A 21,020-nucleotide genomic window follows, 5' to 3' on the forward strand; every position below is an offset into this window, starting at 1 on the left:
TATACCAGACCAACCCCAGCACAACTTTCCCCCTCTCATCTTTTAGATATACCTAATGTCTTTAGGGTATTTCTACCCTAGGGAAAATGGTTCTGACTCGCCATCCTTTCTCTGCTTTTCAGTAGGTTATATACTTCTATCTAGTCTCCCTCCCCTCAACCTCAGGTGCTCCAGAGAAAACAATCGAGATCTGTCTAACCTCTCAGTGGAGCTAATGCTCCGTAATCCAGGCAGCATTCTGGTAAACCTCTTCCACATTCTCGCGAAAACCTCTACATCCTTCCTCGGATGGAATGGCCGAAACTGTACGCAATATTCCAAATGCAGACTAACCAAAGTCTTATAGAGTTGGCATCATGACTTCCTGACTCATACCTATGAAGGCAATCATACAAGATGCCTTCTTTACATAAAAACATAGAAAATAGGTGCAGGAGTAGGCCATTCGGCCCTTCGAGACTACACCGCCATTCGATATGATCATGGCTGATCATCCAACTCAGTATCCCATCCCTGCCTTCTCTCCATACCCCCTGATTAGATTAGATTAGATTCCTTTATTGTCATTCAGACCTTTCGGTCTGAACAAAATTATGTTTCCCTTTAGCCACAAGGGCCACATCTAACTCCCTCTTAAATATAGCCAATGAACTGGCCTGCACCTTGTATACCACCTTGCATATCGGCACTTCATTTAAGCTAACCCTCCCTGTATACAAACTTGTGTTCAAATGACTTTGATGCAGTTGATGCAATGCCAGTGACCTAACATAAATAATGTATCTAGGTGGATTCAAGTTTAGTGTCAGAGAGCCATACCACATGATGTGTGAAGAAGGGTCTCGACCCGAAACGTTGCCAATTCCTTCGCTTCATAGATGCTGCCTCACCCGCTGAGCTTCTCCAGCATTTTTTGTCTACCTTCGATTTTTCCAGCATCTGCAGTTCTTTCTTAAAGATAGAAACAGGCTCCTTTGGTCCAACTCGCCCATGGTGACCAAGATGCCCCAAACAACCTCCTCTGGCAGCTTGTCCCATATACCCATCACCTCTATGTTTCTCTCTCAGTTTCCAATTAAATCTTACCCCCCTCACCTTCTTTGACTACTGACGACTATACTACAACCTTGCTGGAACACAGGCAGTGGACGAGGCTAGTATTGCAACCAGCCATGTTGTTCAGTTAAAGGTAGACAAAAATGCTGTAGAAACTCAGCGGGAACTTGGATTTTTCCAGCATCTGCAGTTCTTTCTTAAACATTGTTCAGTTAAACTCTTAAATGAATAATAATAATAATATTAATAATAATAATAATAATAAATACTTTATTGGTCCCCTCAGGGAAATTCAGATGTCCAGAAGCCCCCAACTAACAAACCCACACATTCAAAACGAAAGCAGACAGAAAAGATATAAAATACCATGTGGACACAACCCGAGTGCAATAAATACCAATAATTCCGGTTTGCTTCCAGTTCCCCGTGCTGGCGAGAGCAGGAACAGGGAGATACGGGACCTGAACGTGTGGCTGAGGAACTGGTGCACGGGGCAGGGATTTAGATTCTTAGATCACTGGGATCTGTTTTGGGGTAAGGGGGAACTGTACAAAAGGGACGGATTGCATCTTAACAGGTGTGGGACCAGCATTCTGGCAGGCAGGTTTGCCACTGCTACACGGGTGGCTTTAAACTGAATAAGGGGGGTGGGGTGTTGAATGGGACAGTGGAGGATGGAGTTAAAGGGAAAGGGTTTCTTAAATGTGTGAGCGTAGCGACCGAAGGGTGTAAAATGAGGGTAGAAGAAATAGGTAGCAAGGTGAAAAGTAAAAGTGGCAGGCAGACAAAACCAGGGCAAAAATCAAAAAGGGCCACTTTTCAACATAATTGTGTAAGGGGTAAGAGTGTTGTAAAAACAAGCCTGAAGGCTTTGTATCTCAATGCAAGGAGCATTCGTAATAAGGTGGATGAGTTGAATGTGCAGATAGCTATTAATGACTATGATATAGTTGGGATCACGGAGACATGGCTCCAGGGTGACCAAGGCTGGGAGCTGAACATCCAGGGATATTCAATATTCAGGAGGGATAGACAGAAAGGAAAAGGAGGTGGGGTAGTGTTACTGATTAGAGAGGGGATTAATGCAATGGAAAGGAAGGACATTAGTTTGGAGGATGTGGAATCGGTATGGGTAGAGCTGCGAAACACTAAGGGGCAGAAAACGCTGGTGGGTGTTGTGTACAGGCCACCTAACAGTAGTAGTGAAGTTGGAGATGGTATCAAACAGGAAATTAGAAATGCGTGCGACAAAGGCAAAACGGTTATAATGGGTGACTTCAATCTACATATAGATTGGGTGAATCAAATTGGCAGGGGTCCTGAGGAAGAGGATTTCTTGGAATGTATGCGGGATAGTTATCTAAATCAACATGTAGAGGAACCAACGAGAGAGCAGGCTATTTTAGACTGGGTATTGAGTAATGAGGAAGGGTTAGTTAGCAATCTTGTTGTACGTGCCCCCTTGGGCAAGAGTGACCATAATATGGTTGAGTTCTTCATTAGGATGGAGAGTGACATTGTTAATTCAGAAACAATGGTTTTGAACTTAAAGAAAGGTAACTTTGAGGGTATGAGACGTGAATTGGCCAAGATTGACTGGCAATTAATTCTAAAAGGGTTGACGGTGGATATGCAATGGAAGACATTTAAAGACTGCATGGATGAACTACAAAAATTGTTCATCCCAGTTTGGCAAAAGAATAAATCAGGGAAGGTAGTACATCCATGGATAACAAGGGAAATCAGGGATAGTATCAAAGCGAAGGATGATGCGTACAAATTAGCCAGAAAAGGCAGCATACCGGAGGACTGGGAGAAATTCAAAGACCAGCAGAGGAGGACAAAGGGCTTAATTAGGAAAGGAAAAATAGATTATGAAAGAAAACTGGCAAGGAACATAAAAACTGACTGCAAAAGTTTTTATAGATATGTGAAAAGAAAGAGATTAGTTAAAACAAATGTAGGTCCCTTGCAGTCAGAAACAGGTGAGTTGATCATGGGGAACAAGGATATGGCGGACCAATTGAATAACTACTTTGGTTCCGTCTTCACTAAGGAAGACATACATAATTTGCCGGAAATAGCAGGGGACCGCGGGTCAAAGGAGTTGGAGGAATTGAGTGAAATCCAGGTTAGCCGGGAAGTGGTGTTGGGTAAACTGAATGGATTAAAGGCCGATAAATCCCCAGGGCCAGATAGGCTGCATCCCAGAGTACTTAAGGAAGTAGCTCCAGAAATAGTGGATGCATTAGTAATAATCTTTCAAAACTCTTTAGATTCTGGAGTAGTTCCTGAAGATTGGCGGGTAGCAAACGTAACCCCACTTTTTAAGAAGGGAGGGAGAGAGAAAATGGGGAATTACAGGCCAGTTAGTCTAACATCGGTAGTGGGGAAACTGCTAGAGTCAGTTATTAAAGATGGGATAGCAGCACATTTGGAAAGTGGTGAAATCATTGGACAAAGTCAGCATGGATTTACGAAAGGTATATCATGTCTGACGAATCTTATAGAATTTTTCGAGGATGTAACTAGTAGCATTGATAGGGGAGAACCAGTGGATGTGGTGTATCTGGACTTCCAGAAGGCTTTCGACAAGGTCCCACATAAGAGATTAGTATACAAACTTAAAGCACAAGGCATTGGGGGTTCAGTATTGATGTGGATAGAGAACTGGCTGGCAAACAGGAAGCAAAGAGTAGGAGTAAACGGGTCCTTTTCACAATGGCAGGCAGTGACTAGTGGGGTACCGCAAGGCTCAGTACTGGGACCTCAGCTATTTACAATATATATTAATGATCTGGATGAGGGAATTGAAGGCAATATCTCCAAGTTTGCGGATGACACGAAGCTGGGGGGCAGTGTTAGCTGTGAGGAGGATGCTAGGAGACTGCAGGGTGACTTGGATAGGCTGGGTGAGTGGGCAAATGTTTGGCAGATGCAGTATAATGTGGATAAATGTGAGGTTATCCATTTTGGTGGCAAAAACAGGAAAGCAGACTATTATCTAAATGGTGGCCGATTGGGAAAGGGGGAGATGCAGCGAGACCTGGGTGTCATGGTACACCAGTCATTGAAGGTAGGCATGCAGGTGCAGCAGGCAGTAAAGAAAGCGAATGGTATGTTAGCTTTCATTGCAAAAGGATTTGAGTATAGGAGCAGAGAGGTTCTACTGCAGTTGTACAGGGTCTTGGTGAGACCACACCTGGAGTATTGCGTACAGTTTTGGTCTCCAAAATCTGAGGAAGGACATTATTGCCATAGAGGGAGTGCAGAGACGGTTCACCAGACTGATTCCTGGGATGTAAGGACTGTCTTATGAAGAAAGACTGGATAGACTTGGTTTATACTCTCTAGAATTTAGAAGATTGAGAGGGGATCTTATAGAAACTTACAAAATTCTTAAGGGGTTGGACAGGCTAGATGCAGGAAGATTGTTCCCGATGTTAGGGAAGTCCAGGACAAAGGGTCACAGCTTAAGGATAAAGGGGAAATCCTTTAAAACCGAGATGAGAAGAACTTTTTTCACACAGAGAGTGGTGAATCTCTGGAACTCTCTGCCACAGAGGGTAGTTGAGGCCAGTTCATTGGCTATATTTAAGAGGGGGTTAGATGTGGCCCTTGTGGCTAAGGGGATCAGGGGATATGGAGAGAAGGCAGGTACGGGATACTGAGTTGGATGATCAGCCATGATCATATTGAATGGCGGTGCAGGCTCGAAGGGCCGAATGGCCTACTCCTGCACCTAATTTCTATGTTTCTATGTTTCTATTAACAATTAACGATAAAAAAAATGCAAAAATGCATCCCCCTACAGCCTAGCGGTCCGAATTATAAAATCTAATGGCTGCAGGGGTGAACTCTCTATGCTTATTAAGTTGTCTAAGTAGGAAGGAAAAACTATGCTTAAGCTACTCCGATGGATAGAAAAAAATCTGCCCTGTGTTCATTTGAAAATATACCTTGTTTACAGCAAAGGATCCAAGCTAAAGTAGGTCAGTGTCGAAGCCAAGAATTTGACTTATTACTCAAAGCCGCAGGTGTACAATGGTCATCATTGTACAGGAAGGAATCAGATTGCAGTCTCATTGTGTGAAGCTAATTCTCGGAACAGGAGATCACGTCTAATGCCAGCCTCCCGATGCACCTTTCATTGTTGCACCCTTTTTAAAATACCTCAAAGTTTTTGCTACATTTTGGCACACTGTGAATATTTTAATATTTTAAATAATGTAATGTCTATTGTCTATTTTTATTGGTATGTTGTTTGTCTGTGTTTTTAATATTACTTGCACATTTGGAGTATGGGGAAACGTAATTTCAATCCTCTGTGTAACGACTGTTGTATAATTGAATTGACAATAAAGTTTACTTTGATCTTTGAACAAGCTGAATTCACTTAAAACAGTCACACCATCCAAAACAAAATTACCATTGAAAACAGATACCGATTACTTTTTTTAAATGTCAACTTAAATTATGATGAAAAAATGACCTTGGTTATAGCAACTCCGTTCCCCGAACTCCTCACCCACGATCAAAAGTGGGCACAAAGTCAACAGAATAGGTAGATAAGGTGGTCTAAAAGGCTTTTGGCACTTTGGCCTTCATCAGTCAGAGTATTGAGGTTGTTGAGGTTCCATCAGTGCCAGAGCACGCTGCCCTCGGGACGGCTACTATGGAGAGGAGACGTTTGCCCACCTCTTTGCAGAGTGTGGATTCACAAAGAGAGTCTGGAGGGGGTCCCTGTCACGGTTTATTCCGAACAGCTCCGTCACAGAGGACTCTGTGATTTACAGACTGTTCCCAGGGACACATTCAGAGACCAACATCGAGGGCTGCTGGAAGGTCATCAGCTCGGTGAAAGATGGTCTGCCCGAGCGTTGCTCACCACCCAGCGGAGCGAGAGGTCCGTCGGGGAATGTTTCCGACTGGCCCGCTGCAGACTGCAGGAGTACGTGCTGAGGGACTCGCTGAAGCTCGGTGCAGCCAAAGCCAAGGCTTGGTGGGGGGAGGACCACAGTCTAGGGTCCTTCCGCTGCTGGACATGGGGGGGGGCGGAGTGTGGTGGAGACACCCCTCAAAATAGGGGAAGGGATTCCACTCCAGTGAGCCACATGAGAGGCAAGGGTGGGGGTAAAATTGTGATTTGGGGAAACTGTATTGTATGTATGTATAGCCTCCGAGAATGTCGGATGGAGTTTTGTAAGGATCATGTATTGGATATATTTATTTCTCCAATAAAGTCTCTTTTTAAATTAAAAAACAAAAAAAATTGAGCAAAGAAGTTGGGAGGTCATGTTGCAGTTGTATCAGGCGCTGATGAGACCGCATTTAGAATATTGTGTTCAGTTCTGGGCACAATGTTATAGGAAAGATATTGTCAAGCTTGAAAGGGTTCAGAAAAGATTTACAAGGATGTTGCCAGGACTAGAGGGTGTGAGCTATAGGGAGAGGTGAAGTAGGCTGGGTCTCTATTCCATGGAGTGCAGGAGGATGAGGGGAGATCTTATAGAGGTGTACAAAAATTGCCAAGCCTTGCCCCAGTTCCTCTCAAGTTTTTATATACCTGAGCTTACTTTTTTAACATACAATAATGTAGTATTTTGTCCGAACAACTCCCAAGACTGTTCGAATACAAGAACTCTTTTCCATGAAGAAATATATTTCAGCAAGTGAGCAGTACTAGCCAGGTCTATAACAGACATATTGATTTTGACTTACTGCCCGACACGAAAAACAACTCCGCCAAAGAATGTATTAACTCCAAAACCGTAAAAAATGCTGAGAAAACGGATTTTGATGAATTTTGATGAAACTTACATACATTTTTTAAAAAATCTATTTTGGTGTTATTATAAACTAATGGGCTCCAAGTGATTTTTCTAGCTTTTTTTCACCTACAATGTCTGAAGAAGAACCCCAACCCAAAATGTTGCCTTTCCATTCCCTCCACAGATGCTGCCTGACCTGCTGAGTTCTTCCAGCACTTTGCGTTTTGCTGATAGGTCCAGGGGATAGTAGACAATAGACAATATGTGCAGGAGTGGGCCATTTGGCCCTTCGAGCCAGCACCGCCATTCAATCATGGTTGATCATCCCCAATCAGTACCCCGTTCCTGCCTTCTCCCCATATCCCCTGACTCCACTATTTTTAAGAGCCCTATCTAGCTCTCTCTTGAAAGCATCCAGAGAACCTGCCTCCACCGCCCTCTGAGGCAGAGAATTCCACAGACTCACCACTCTCTGTGAGAAAAAGTGTTTCCTCGTCTCCATTCTAAATGGCTTACTCCTTATTCTTAAACTGTGGCCCCTGGTTCTGGATACAAGCACATCACCACGTAGAGGTAAGTGCGAGATGTTGCATCCAGCTCAGGTAGCAAGTTCCAACCTCCCAATAGCACTATTTCATTGTTGTACTACTAAGGGTTCACAAAGTCAAATTAATTATTGTTGGCCAATTGACACTGATCAAAAAAGCTAACTAATCCTGAATTAATTGATTTATTTCCTATGAATTTATTTTTTTTAAAAGTGAATCAAATCTTCCATTCAAAAATATCTAATACAGTTCAGCAAACTCTCCACAATCATCTCAAGAGCCTTGTGATGATTGCATTCTATAGAAACAGCCACTTTCCACAGTGTGGTTCTTGATTCCATCTCCTGGTGTCTGGCTATTTGCTATCTTTACTCTGGGTAGCACTGGTATCACGAGACACCTGAATACACTCTAAAAAGGAAGTCTGGTGTAAAATGTGTTGGAAAGAGTAAATATACGCTCAGCACAAAGCCAAACACAGTAGAATATGCTTCTCAACCAGTTTACTAATTTGCCATTTCTAATTCATAATATGTTCTGCTATATAGAGCAATTTTGTGTTGGTATTTTCAAACCCTTCCTCTAAATTCATAGGATAGTTGGTAGCAGCGATTCCTGACTTTCCACATCCTCTAAGATGTGGACAGGTAGCCCCGAGGCTCTGGAGAGATGCCACCAGCATTGGAGCTGCCAACAATCTACAAATCCATTGGCAGGATAAGCAAAGCAATGTCAGCGCTGTCTCCTGTGCCAACATCCACAACACTGAGGCCCTAATGACACTCAGTTGGCTCCAATGAGTAGGCCGTTGTTTGCATGCCCGCTCTAGGCTCTGGAAATAGATACTTTATTTCACTAATATGAGGAAATCATAAGGCAAATAGAGGAGAAGATTCAAGGGTGCCTTCTAAACCACCTGAAAAAAATACAAAAAAGTGCTGGAGTAACTCAACGGGTTCCCCAGGCAACGTGTCTGGGAACATGGATAGTTAACGTTTCAGGTCATGTGTCGTGTCATATGTGAAAGGTGCAGAATTAGCGCATGTGGTCCATCAGGTCAACTTTGCCATTCAAACATGGTTGACCTATCTCTCCCTCCTAACCCCATTCTCCTGCCATCGCCCATTATTCAGACTGAGGGAGTGCCCCGACTCAAAACGTCATCTACCCACATTCTCCGGAAATGCTACATTTACTTTGTGTTTTCTCTTGTAAACCAGCATCTGCAGTTCATTGTTTCCACATCTTTAAGAAAATTCAACATCCTCACTGACTCCTAGGAATCTCTAAACTTCTTGAAGTGGGAAGAAACGCTTAGGAACCTCAAGTGTATGCGCTGGAAGCACTTGGAAGCAAGTAGACGGCTCTCAAATTTAAGGATCTATACTGTCAAGCAAAGAGGGCAAGAGAAATAGACAGCCATACAAACCAAACATCTGCCTGTCTCAATCAGGTCCTCATCTCTCATCGCTGGTATCGTCTGTCAACCCTGCACAGATTTCATCAGAATACATAGAACTGTGCGGCACGGTGGCGCAGCGGTAGAGTTGCTGCCTTACAGCGCCAGAGACTCCGGTTCTATCCTGACTGTGGGTGCTGTCTCTACGGAGTTTGTACGTTCTCCCTGTGACAATCTACGTTTTCTCCGGGTGCTACGGTTGCACCGGTTTCCTCCCACACTCCAAAAGTGTAGAGATTTGTCGGTTAATTGGCTTTGGTAAAATTGTCCCTGGTGTGTAGGATAGAAACATAGAAATTAGGTGCAGGAGTAGGCCATTCGGCCTTTCGAGCCTGCACCGCCATTCAATATGATCATGGCTGATCATCCAACTCAGTATCCCGTACCTGCCTTCTCTCCATACCCTCTGATCCCCTTAGCCACAAGGGCCACATCTAACTCCATCTTAAATATAGCCAATGAACTGGCCTCGACTACCCTCTGTGGCAGAGAGTTCCAGAGATTCACCACTCTTAGTGTGAAAAACGTTCTTCTCATCTCGGTTTTAAAGGATTTCCCCCTTATCCTTAAGCTGTGACCCCTGGTCCTGGACTTCCCCAACATCGGGAACAATCTTCCTGCATCTAGCCTGTCCAACCCCTTAAGAATTTTGTAAGTTTCTATAAGATCCCCTCTCAATCTTCTAAATTCTAGAGAGTATAAACCAAGTCTATCCGGTCTTTCTTCATAAGACAGTCCTGACATCCCAGGAATCAGTCTGGTGAACCTTCTCTGCACTCCCTCTATGGCAATAATGTCCTTCCTCAGATTTGGAGACCAAAACTGTACGCAATACAAGTGTTGGTGTACAGGGTGATGGCTGGTCGGTGCAGACTCGTTGGGGTGAAGGGCCTATTTCCTCACCGTGTCTCTAAAGTCTAAAGTAATGTCTAAACTGGAGTGAAGGCAACTTAGCTTCAGCCTCAAAGGACTATATCTGAGAGAAAAGAGGGATGTATGCACACTGGTCAGATGGGAAATTAACCATCTCTTTGAGAATAACAAGTTTGTTTTGCAGTTTGGCTTTTTCCATCACTATTATAGCACTCTAAGTCCATGTGCACTCAGTATCCACTCCTGGGATTTACGCTTTTTAATGTAACTTACCTGACAATTGTCAAATCGAATCACCACAAGGAACTGTTCCTTGTGCAGTTTGTCATCAGCACTGTTCGAAGTGGTTGCTACAATTTCAGGTGGAAAGTTGTGCTGCAACCAGTCCATCCAGGATTGTCCCTGACGCTTCAACATGTTCTCCTCGTTAATCTTGCGCAACTTGCTGCGAAATTCTTTCACCTCGGGGTCCGTCAGTGCATCAAATTCATGAAGACCTACATTGCGTGGCAAACACAACGCAAACATGTCACCCGATTGGAACAGCTCGGTGTAATACCCTTAGCCCTTGTCCTCAATAATCAATAATTTGCTCTCAAATTCAAACACCCACACTATCAAGAGGTAAAATGGGTACTCAGTAAGTTTGCACGTACACTGGGATCACATGGGTTTTCTCTGGGTCCTCTGGTTTCCCCCCACAACCCAAAGACCCGCTTCTACTCAGCGGCTGTGGAAAGCATCTTGTCCGGAAATAACACAATTTGGTTTGGGAATTGCTCTGCCCAGGACAAGAAGGATCTGTAGAGAGTAGTGCGTTCGGGCCGAACGATCCATGGGAACTTCACTCGCCCCCCTGCAGGAACTATACATCTCAGAAGGTGCAACTCCAGAGCCAATAAGATCATGGGAGACCCCTTCCAACCCAGCAACGGACTGTTCCAGCTGCTACGGTCAGGCAAACGCCTCCGTTGCCATGCGGTGAGAACGGAGAGGTTGAGAAGGAGTTTCTTCCCAGAGGCCATTCGGATTGTAAACTCCTAACTCACCAGGGACTAACTCTACTGAACCATTCGACTGCTTTTTTTTTAAAATTGCTGTTTTTTTCCTTTTTCCTTCCTCCCACAATATGTAATATGTAAAAGAATATGTGATTCTGTTCCATTCTGTTCGTAGTTTGTTTTTTGCACAAAGTCCGCGAGCATTGCCACTTTTCATTTCACTGCACATCTCGTTTTTACTAGAATGTTGCCTGGATTTCAACAACTAAGTTACAGAGAAAGGTTGAATAAGTTAGGTCTTTATTCTCTGGAGCGCAGAAGGTTAAGGGGGGGACTTGATAGACGTCTTTAAAATGATGAGAGGGATAGACAGAGTTGATGTGGACAAGCTTTTCCCTTTGAGAATAGGGAAGATTCAAACAAGAGGACATGACTTCAGAATTAAGGGACAGAAGTTTAGGGGTAACATAAGGGGGAACTTCTTTACTCAGAGAGTGGTAGCGGTGTGGAATGAGCTTCCAGTGGAAGTGGTGGAGGCAGGTTCGTTGGTATCATTTAAAAATAAATTGGATAGGCATATGGATGAGAAGAGAATGGAGGGTTATGGTATGAGTGCAGGCAGGTGGGACTAAGGGAAAAAAGTTGTTCGGCACGGACTTGTAGGGCTGAGATGGCCTGTTTCCATGCTGTAATTGTTATATGGTTATATGGTTATATGGTATGTGACGAATAAACTTGACTTGACTTGAGACTTGTGGTTTTACAGGTTAATTGGCCTCGGTAAATTGCCCCTCGTGTTTAGGGATTAGATGTGATAGTAGGATAACATAGAATTAGCGTGAACATATGATCAATGATCGGCATGTACTCGGTAGGCCGAAACAGCCCGTTTCCATGCAGGAAAGGACGTTTGAGTTGGGTGTACAATTGGTATCTAATCCAGGCACCGTTCGTATTCACCTCTGCAGAACTGTCAACTCCAGCCACAAAATCTGTCTCTTGGCTTCAGGCTGTAAAAATTATCGTCTCATGAAAGGATAAGTGCACAGAATCTCTTGCCCAAAGTAGGGGAATCAAGAACTAGAGGGCATACGTTTAAGGTGAGGGGAGAAAGATTTATTAGGAACCTGAGGGCTAACTTTTGCTCACAAAGGGTGGTGGGTGTACGGAATAAGCTGCTGGAGGTGGTCGTGAGGCAGGTACCATTGCAACATATAAACAAGTACATGGATAGGACAGGTTTTGGGAGATTTGGCCAAACGCAGGCAGGTGGGACTAGTGGGGATGGGACATGTTGGCCGGTGTGGGCAAGTTGGGCCGAAGTGCCTGTTTCCATGCCGTAAGACTCTATGACTCAAGCAAGTCAAGGGATGTTTGATACATTAAAGATCTCATCCAACCTTCATCCCCATCCATCCCAGTGCCTCCAACCTCATGTCCATAATTAGGTAGCAAGCTGATTGTGTCAAATGACTTTCATGATACTGTGGAATACAGTGATTATCCGACTAAACAAAACAAAACTAATGTACCTCAGTCCACCTGTGTTTGGTGGCAAGAGCAGGAAAGTAAACTATGTGAGCCATCCTCACATGCATCATCACACAAAATAAAAAAGCACTATCTGACCCATCATATGAAGAAAGACTGGATAGACTCGGCTTGTACCCGCTAGAATTTAGAAGATTGAGGGGGGATCTTATAGATAATTCTTTAGGGGTTGGACAGGCTAGATCCAGGAAGATTGTTCCCGATGTTGGGGAAGTCCAGAACAAGGGGTCACAGTTTAAGGATAAGGGGGAAGTTTTTTAGTACCGAGATGAGAAAAAAAAATTCACACAGAGAGTGGTGAATCTGTGGAATTCTCTGCCACAGAAAGTAGTTGAGGCCACAGTTCATTGGCTATATTTAAGAGGGAGTTAGATGTGGCCCGCCCTTGTGGCTAAAGGGATCAGGGGGTATGGAGAGAAGGCAGGTACAGGATACTGAGTTGGATGATAAGCCATGATCATATTGAATGGCGGGTGCAGGCTTGAAGGGCGAATGGCCTACTCCTGCACCAATTTTCTATGTTTCTATGAAAAAGTTGAAGGTTGACTTTGTGTGAAAGATGCAAAGACCTGACTTAAATCACCCAAGGTTTTGTTGTTGCCTTGGAAAGCTGATAGGTCAAACTAATGCACATTGATAGAGCAGAGAATTAATTGAATTCTACCATCCTTAAAGTATATAATGGATATGTTCTGAGTAACTATTATAATGCACGAGGCAGATAAATTCAATCAAATAATTCATCTGCATAAACTGAAACCTGCCTTAGTCTAGAGTATCAAAGCAAATGGGACAGATCAGATCACATAAAATATATAGCTGGCATCAGCACTATGTACATTAAGACAAAATGCTGTTTAGGAAGAATAACATTGTGAAACAGTGACCTTACCTTTCCCAATGAGAACGCCGATTTTTGAGTCAAGTAGTTTTTCGGACCGATTACAATTCCTAGCCACAAGCTTCAGAACAGGGAGGAAAGGTCGGACATCACAGAGACGGCGAGACTCGTCCTCCAGCTCCTCATGCACCGCATACTGGTTCACACATTGGAACATGTAGGAGTCTGATTCTCCAAGGACACTGTACAGTGGGTAACCCTGCGCTTGCCTCCATAATTGCTGCAAGGCGAAGGGGGGGAGAAAGATTAAATAGGAACCTGCCCGGTAAAACATTTGTTTACATAACGGGTGGTGGGTACATGGAACGAGCTGTCGGAGGGGGTGAATGAGACAGTAACTAAAACGTACTCTTTGTAGGGCGGTACGGTGGCACAGCGGTAGAGTTGCTGCCTCACAGTGCCAGAGACCCGGGTTCGAGCCTGACATTATTGCCATAGAGGGAGTGCAGAGAAGGTTCACCAGACTGATTCCTGGGATGTCAGGACTGTCTTATGAAGAAAGACTGGATAGACTTGGTTTATACTCTCTAGAATTTAGAAGATTGAGAGGGGATCTTATAGAAACTTACAAAATTCTTAAGGGGTTGGACAGGCTAGGTGCAGGAAGATTGCTCCCGATGTTGGGGAAATCCAGGACAAGGGGTCACAGCTTAAGGATAAGGGGGAAATCCTTTAAAACCGAGATGAGGAGAACTTTTTTCACACAGAGAGTGGTGAATCTCTGGAACTCTCTGCCACAGAGGGTAGTTGAGGCCAGTTCATTGGCTATATTTAAGAGGGAGTTAGATGTGGCCCTTGTGGCCAAGGGGATCAGAGGGTATGGAGAGAAGGCAGGTACGGGATACTGAGTTGGATGATCAGCCATGATCATATTGAATGGCGGTGCAGGCTCGAAGTGCCGAATGGCCTACTCCTGCACCTAATTTCTATGTTTCTATTACGGGCGCTACCTGTATGGAGTTTTTACGTTCTCCCCGTGACCGCGTCGGTTTTCTCCGGGTGCTCTGGTTTCCTCCCACACTCCAAAGACACATAGGTTCATAGGTTAATTAGCTTCTGTAAATTGTCCCTAGCGTGTAGCATAGTGCTAGCACACGGCCACTAAAAGCAGCATGTGGGCCAAAGGATAGCCAAAGTGTTTTCGTGCTTTGAGCCAATGCGTGTACCACTAGTGGAACATTTCCAGTTGTTGGGACGACCTTTCTCTTTCTCAGAGTCTGTGCCAGGGACAAAGAAAGGGAACTTGGAACAAGATGAAAAAAGGTCCGTGACTTACCAATCAAAGGCAGCAGAGCACAACACTGCAAGTAGTCACATCCAAGAATGTGATTTGTCTTGGTAATGTTTTATTAGTGCCACGTGTACCAAGATACGCTGTGGGCACGCCATCTAAGTTTAAAGAAGACGTGTGGGGTATGTTTTTGTTTTTACACAGAGGATGGCGGGTGCTTGGAGCGTGTTGCTGAGGATGTTGCTGATGGCACACACACACACATAATAGTGGCATATATGGACACGGGGAATGGAGATTTATGTATTCCGTAATTAATGGTCTTTGCATTACGTTCAACGCTGCTCCCCAACACGAAACCTAGTCTATTCATTTTCTCCAGAGATGCTGCCTGACCTGCTGACTTATTCCAGCATTTTGTGTCTTATCTTTATCATTATGTTACATTTCCTTGCCCAAATCAAAAAGAGCAGTTTGTAATTAGTTGAGACATACCACAGCCAGCCAATCTAAAAATTATAAATGCAATCATTATAATATTTCCATCTGTTAACTCTTCCTGTGGCCATGCAAATATAATACCCTTCACCACTAGAACCTTCATCTTGTGGGCCAAGGGCTGGTTCTTGTGCTGTACTGTTCTGCATTCTATGTTGTCTAGTCTGAGGAAGGACATTATTGCCATAGAGGGAGTGCAGAGACGGTTCACCAGACTGATTCCTGGGATGTCAGGACTGTCTTATGAAGAAAGACTGGATACACTTGGTTTATACTCTCTAGAATTTAGGAGATTGAGAGGGGATCTTATAGAAACTTACAAAATTCTTAAGGGGTTGGACAGGCTAGATGCAGGAAGATTGCTCCCGATGTTGGGGAAGTCCAGGACAAGGGGTCACAGCTTAAGGATAAGGGGAAAATCCTTTAAAACCGAGATGATAAGAACTTTTTTCACACAGAGAGTGGTAAATCTCTGGAACTCTCTGCCGCAGAGGGTAGTCGAGGCCAGTTCATGGACTATATTTAAGAGGAAGTTAGATGTGGCCCTTGTGGCTAAGGGGATCAGGGGGTATGGAGAGAAGGCAGGTACGGGATACTGAGTTGGATGATCAGCCATGATCATATTGAATGGCAGTGCAGGCTCGAAGGGCCGAATGGCCTACTCCTGCACCTAATTTCTATGTTTCTATGTTTCTATGTCTAGTCAAATCATGCTACATAGGAGTTTGATCAAGCCATACGCAGGTACAATAGGTAATGCAAAGAGAAATAATACCAGAGAGTAGAATATAGTGTTGTAGCAACGTGGCATTAAAATTACAGGGAAAAATGCAGATAAAAGCAAGTTGTGAGATCAGGCCAATACCCTTAGCTCATGATACGATCATAAAATAATCTGCTTAAGAAGGAACTGCAGATGCTGGAAAATCGAAGGTAGACAAAAATGCTGGTGAAACTCAGCGGGTGCAGCAGCATCTATGGAGCGACGGAAATAGGCAACGTTTCGGGCAGAAACCCTTCTTCAGACTGACTGGCAGACTGTCAAACTGATGAAGGGTTTCGGCCCGTAACGTTGCCTATTTCCTTCGCTCCATAGATGCTGCTGCACCCGCTGAGTTTCTCCAGCATTTTTGTCTATTATAAAACAATGTGATAACAGCAGGGAAGATGTTGCTCCACAATCTGGTGGAGCGCACATTCGAGTTTTTGTTATTGTCCAGCAGGAGAGGGAAATACAGAGAATGGCCATGATGTAAATTGTCTTAATTTTATTGGTTGCTTTCCCATAGATGGGTGGATGGGAAGTGGCTGGTGGGGGGGGGGGAGACGGGAGAAAGAGGGGAGGGGGAGGAGGGGGAGACGGGGAGAAAGAGGGGAGGGGGAGGGGGGAGGGGGAGGGGGAGGGGAGGGGGAGACGGGAGAAAGAGGGGAGGGGGAACGGGGGAAGGAAAGAGGGGGAGGGGGAGACGGGGGAGGGGGGGAGGGGGAGGGGGAGGGGGAGGGGGGGGGAGGGGGGGGGGAGGGGGGGGGGGGAGAGGGGAGGGGGAGGGGGGGGGGGGAGGGGGGGGGGGGGGGGGAGGGGGATGGGAGAGGGGGGAGGTGGAGTGGGGGGGGGGGGAGAAAGAGGGGGGGGGGGGGGGGGGGGGGGGGGGGGGGTGGAGAGGGGGATGGGGGAGGGGGAGGGGGAGGGGGGGGGGAGGGGGGGGGGGGGGGAGGTGGGGGGGAGGGGGGCGGGGGGAGGGGGGGGGGGGGGGGAGGGGGCGGTGGGAGGGAGGGGGGGGGGGAGGGGGGGTGGGGGGGGGGAGGGGGGGAAGAGAGTGTTAAGAGACGCAAGAGGGAGGCGCAAGAGACGAGATGAACTGGGCTACATCTACAACTCTCTGTAAGTTCTTGTGGCCTTGGGCAGAGCTGTTGCCTATTCTACAACTGGAAGAGAACATTTAGATTGCGGCATGCTACTTTGCACTGATCCTATTCTACAGCTTTCACATGGGGCAATCAGAGTAAGGAAGAGGTAAAGAAGGCTGCCTTTTTATTTTCAAGTTCAAGTGAGTTTATTGTCATGTGTCCCTGTATAGGACAATGCCATTCTTGCTTTGCTTATGCACACAGAAAAAAAAATAGTAGGCATTTACCACAAGACAGATAAATGTGTCCATATACCATGATATAAATATATACACACACATGAATAAATAAACTGGTAAAGTGCAAATAACAGAAAGTGGTTATTAATAATCAGAGTTTTGTCCGAGCCAGGTTTAATAGCCTGATGGCTGAGGGGAAGAAGCTATTCCTGAACCTGGTTGTTGCAGTGTTCAGGCTCCTGTACCTTTGTAAATAACACCTTATCAAACTTACAAACAAAAGGCGTCTTCCACAGGAGGGGAAAGTCTAGCGAATTAATCTTACAACTTTCCCTCGCCACTTCAACCAGTGAAGAGATTTTGAAAAGCACAACACAAAACATCAAGTGCAGGAAGGAACTGCAGATGCTGGTTTAAACGAGGGGCGTAGACGGTGATGTAGAGAGATAAAGAACAATGAATCAAAGACATGCAAAAAAAGTAATGATGATGAAGGAAACAGGCCATTGGTAACCATTTGTTGGGTGAAAACGAGAGGTTAGTGCGACTTGGATGGGGGAGGGATAGAGACAGAGGAAATGTCAGGGCTACCTGAAGTTAGAGAAATCAATATTATAATCAATCAATATCAAAACATCAAGCTCACTTACCAAAGGTACACAAAAATGCTGGAGAAACTCAGCGGGTGCAGCAGCATCTATGGAGCGAAGGAAATAGGCAACGTTTCGGGACGAAACCCGGAAGGAAATAGGCAACGTTTCGGGCCGAAACCCGGAAGGGTTTCGTCCCGAAACGTTGCCTATTTCCTTCGCTCCATAGATGCTGCTGCACCCGCTGAGTTTCTCCAGCATTTTTGTGTACCTTCGATTTCCCAGCATCTGCAGTTCCTTCTTAAAACACTCACTTACCAATTTGATATATTCAATGGTGGCCTCCCGGGGGATTTCCAACTGAATATAGATCCCGGTTGGCAGCAAGAAGTCGACAGTGATGCTGTTATCCACTGAGATCTGGGAGTCAACTGCCCAGATATCCAAGATGTCTGTTATAGCAGGAGGCATCATGAAAGGCAAACGCTACAATAACATCATGGCCCTGTGAGGGAACAAAGCAGATTTCAATTAAAGGAGGTTTTTTTGTTGAAATGAGAGAGTGAGAGTGAAGGAGCAGTGATAGAGATGGAGGAGAAACACAAACAAACGCACACCTAAAAAAAACCCCCAGATAGATAGAAACAAACACATTTGCAATCATCAAGATTCTATTGCTCATATTCATATTCATATTCAGATTCAATTTTAATTGTCATTGTCAGTGTACAGTACAGAGACAACAAAATGCATTAAAAAAATATGGAACGCTTCACGAATTTGCGTGTCATCCGCCTGGCGACCTTGCATCCGGATGGCATTAACATTGAATTTTCCCAATTTTGCTAGCCCTTACTGTCTCCCCTTCCTTAACCCTCTAGCTGTCTCCTCCCACCCTCCTATCCGCCCGCCCTTGGGCTGTCTCCCCTCCCTCCTCCTCCCCTTCCTCCCCCCCCCCCCCCCCCCCCCCCCCCCCCCCCCCCCCCCCCCCCCCCCCCCCATCAGTCTGAAGAAGGGTTTCGGCCTGAAACGTCGCCTATTTCCTTCGCTCCATAGATGCTGCTGCACCCGCTGAGGTTCTCCAGCAATTTTGTATACCTTCGATTTTCCAGCATCTGCAGTTCCTTCTTGAACAGGATTCCATTGCGATTGGTTTAAATGGCTGCTGCTAGCCTTTCATGAATGCAACTTATAAAAGGACACAAAGTGCTGGAGTAACTCGTCAAGTCAGGCAACATCCTCTGGAGATGACATTCTGGGTCAAGACCCTTCTTCAGACTGGAGAAGGGGAAACATTTCACACTTTAGAGGACAGCTTGAAGAAAGTGTAGGGAATTAATGGGGCAATTTTATTTTATTTTATACATATAGTGGAGGGGTTAGGGCGAGTGCATGGGGTAATTCTGCTCCTATAACTCATGAACTAATGATAAATATTTTTACAAAGCTCCTCCACATATTTTCGTCCTCTCGTGAAGTATCCGAAAGCACAACAAGTTTCACCAAAGGTTTGTGTTGCTGCTCAGACTGGTGCTACATTAGGTGCTGATACGGTGTCAGACTGGTGTTACATTAGGTGCTGACACGGTGTCACATTATTGTCCAATGTTGATGGGATTGCCATTGGGGCACAGCACTGGCATTGCCGAGGGACTAACCCGAGGAAGTGTGTAATGAGTAAGAGTTCATTTTAAGTTACTGTTATTTGTTTTTAAATCTCTGAAAGGGCTCGCCCCGCCTTACCTTTCTGAGCTGCTCCACCCATACGCTCCTGCCCGGTCCCTCAGGTCAGCTGGTCAGCTGCTCCTGGAGGTACCGAGGTCTAGTCGGAGGCTCAGAGGGGATAGAGCCTTCTCTGTTGCTGCTCCGGCACTCTGGAACACCCTGCCGTTGCACATCAGACAGGCCCCTTCTCTGTCCATCTTCAAATCCAGTGTTAAAACACATTTGTACTCCCTGGCTTTTGACCATGCCTGAGGCTTTGCTTCTGTTTGTGGTGTTTTTGATGTTTCTTTATTTTACATGTCTTTTCCTACTATTTCTTTTGATTGTTATTTTTGGTGTGTATTAACTTTTTTGTCAATGATAAGTGATGTACAGCACTTTGTTGCAGCTATGTTTGTTTTTAAAGTGCTCTATAAATAAAATTATTATTATTATTATTATTATTATTATTATTAATGGTGCCACAGGGAACCAACCTGGGGTGTTTCCTGGTGTTAAATGCATTTGTTGTCCTAACGAGGTGAGCAGTATTGTTGGCGAATGGGAAACTGGTATTGCATAATGGTACAGATACCATTGACTGCAAGTACATTGACTTACAGATGTCCTGCATCTATTGAAATGTCTCAATGCACAGCTGGTCTTCACCACTGTGGTCTTTACCACAGCCAGCCCATTGTACAACATTCTGATGCATTCGCTCCTGTCTTCTCATCAAGGTAACCCAAAGGGTAACTACTGAGTGAGGAAAGGCAAGCGGCGAATTGTAATTCCAATTTGTAAACCCTACACACAGAACAGCATGGAATGTCCACAAGTTGCCATATGGGACATGATAGAGCAGACCATTCCCACATCTTTGTTTCGAACGTCTAAAGGGGCAGCACGGTGGCACAGCGGTAGAGTTGCTGCCGAGCTTGATCCTGATTACTGACATACTGCAAACCGAGAAGACTATTGCGCCTATGTTGTAAGTTTGACTCTGGTAAGAGGATTTAAAATGAGAGCGCCTTCATGCAGTGCCACCTTCCACAATATTGCTTATAGTTTAGAGATGCAGCACGGACACAGGCCATTCGGCCCACCGAGTCCACGCCGACCAGTGATCCCCGCACGTCTTTGGAGCGAGGGATGAAACCGGAGCACCCAGAGATAACCCAGGCGATCACGGAGAAGAATGTACTAACACCGTACAGACAAACACCCGTAGTCAGGATCACACCCAGGTCTCTGGCGCTGTGAGGCAGCAACTCCACCCCCTTCGCCACTGTGCCGCCCTCCCTGTTCCAGGTTCCAACATAAACAATTCCAAGACATGACCACCTTAGCCGACATGGTCACCCGGTTGCTAAACACTTTAACTCCCCCTTCCATCCCCATGCTGATATTTCAGTCCTGGGCCTCCTTCACTGTCAAAGTAAGGCCTAATGCAAATTGGAGGAACAGCACCTCACATTTCTCTAGGGCAGCTTACACCCGTTTCCGGTAGGCGGCGCGACTCTCGTCAGCAGCGACCTCTGCAGCCCGTCCGCGTTTTTATTATTTTTTGTCTATGTTTATATGTAGTTTTTGTTATTTTTTGTTGGGGTGTGTGGGTGGGGGGGTGGGAGGGAGGGGGTAACTTTTAAATCTCTCCCTGCACGGGAGACCCGACCTTTTCTTGTCGGGTCTCCGTTGTTGTTGGGGCTGCAATGAGGAGCGGCCTCCAACAGAAGAAGCCGGGGACTCT

At 45.3% G+C, this 21,020-nt stretch overlaps 1 protein-coding gene across 1 annotated transcript in view; it reads right to left on the reverse strand.

The window, feature by feature from the left end:
* The window catches only part of pik3cb (phosphatidylinositol-4,5-bisphosphate 3-kinase, catalytic subunit beta), a 279,273-nt gene that overhangs the window by 115,518 nt on the left and 142,735 nt on the right, over window positions 1-21,020 (reverse strand). Inside the window, exons 2-4 of the mRNA XM_055646420.1 lie at window positions 17,885-18,071; window positions 13,152-13,380; window positions 9,981-10,204 (exon numbers count right to left, since the gene is read on the reverse strand). Of these exons, the coding sequence (XP_055502395.1) occupies window positions 9,981-10,204; window positions 13,152-13,380; window positions 17,885-18,040 (609 nt within the window). The 5' untranslated portion in view covers window positions 18,041-18,071. The remainder of the gene's footprint in view (window positions 1-9,980; window positions 10,205-13,151; window positions 13,381-17,884; window positions 18,072-21,020) is intronic.

This window comes from Leucoraja erinacea, chromosome 14 (assembly GCF_028641065.1).
Source record: "Leucoraja erinacea ecotype New England chromosome 14, Leri_hhj_1, whole genome shotgun sequence".
Lineage (NCBI taxonomy): Eukaryota > Metazoa > Chordata > Chondrichthyes > Rajiformes > Rajidae > Leucoraja > Leucoraja erinaceus.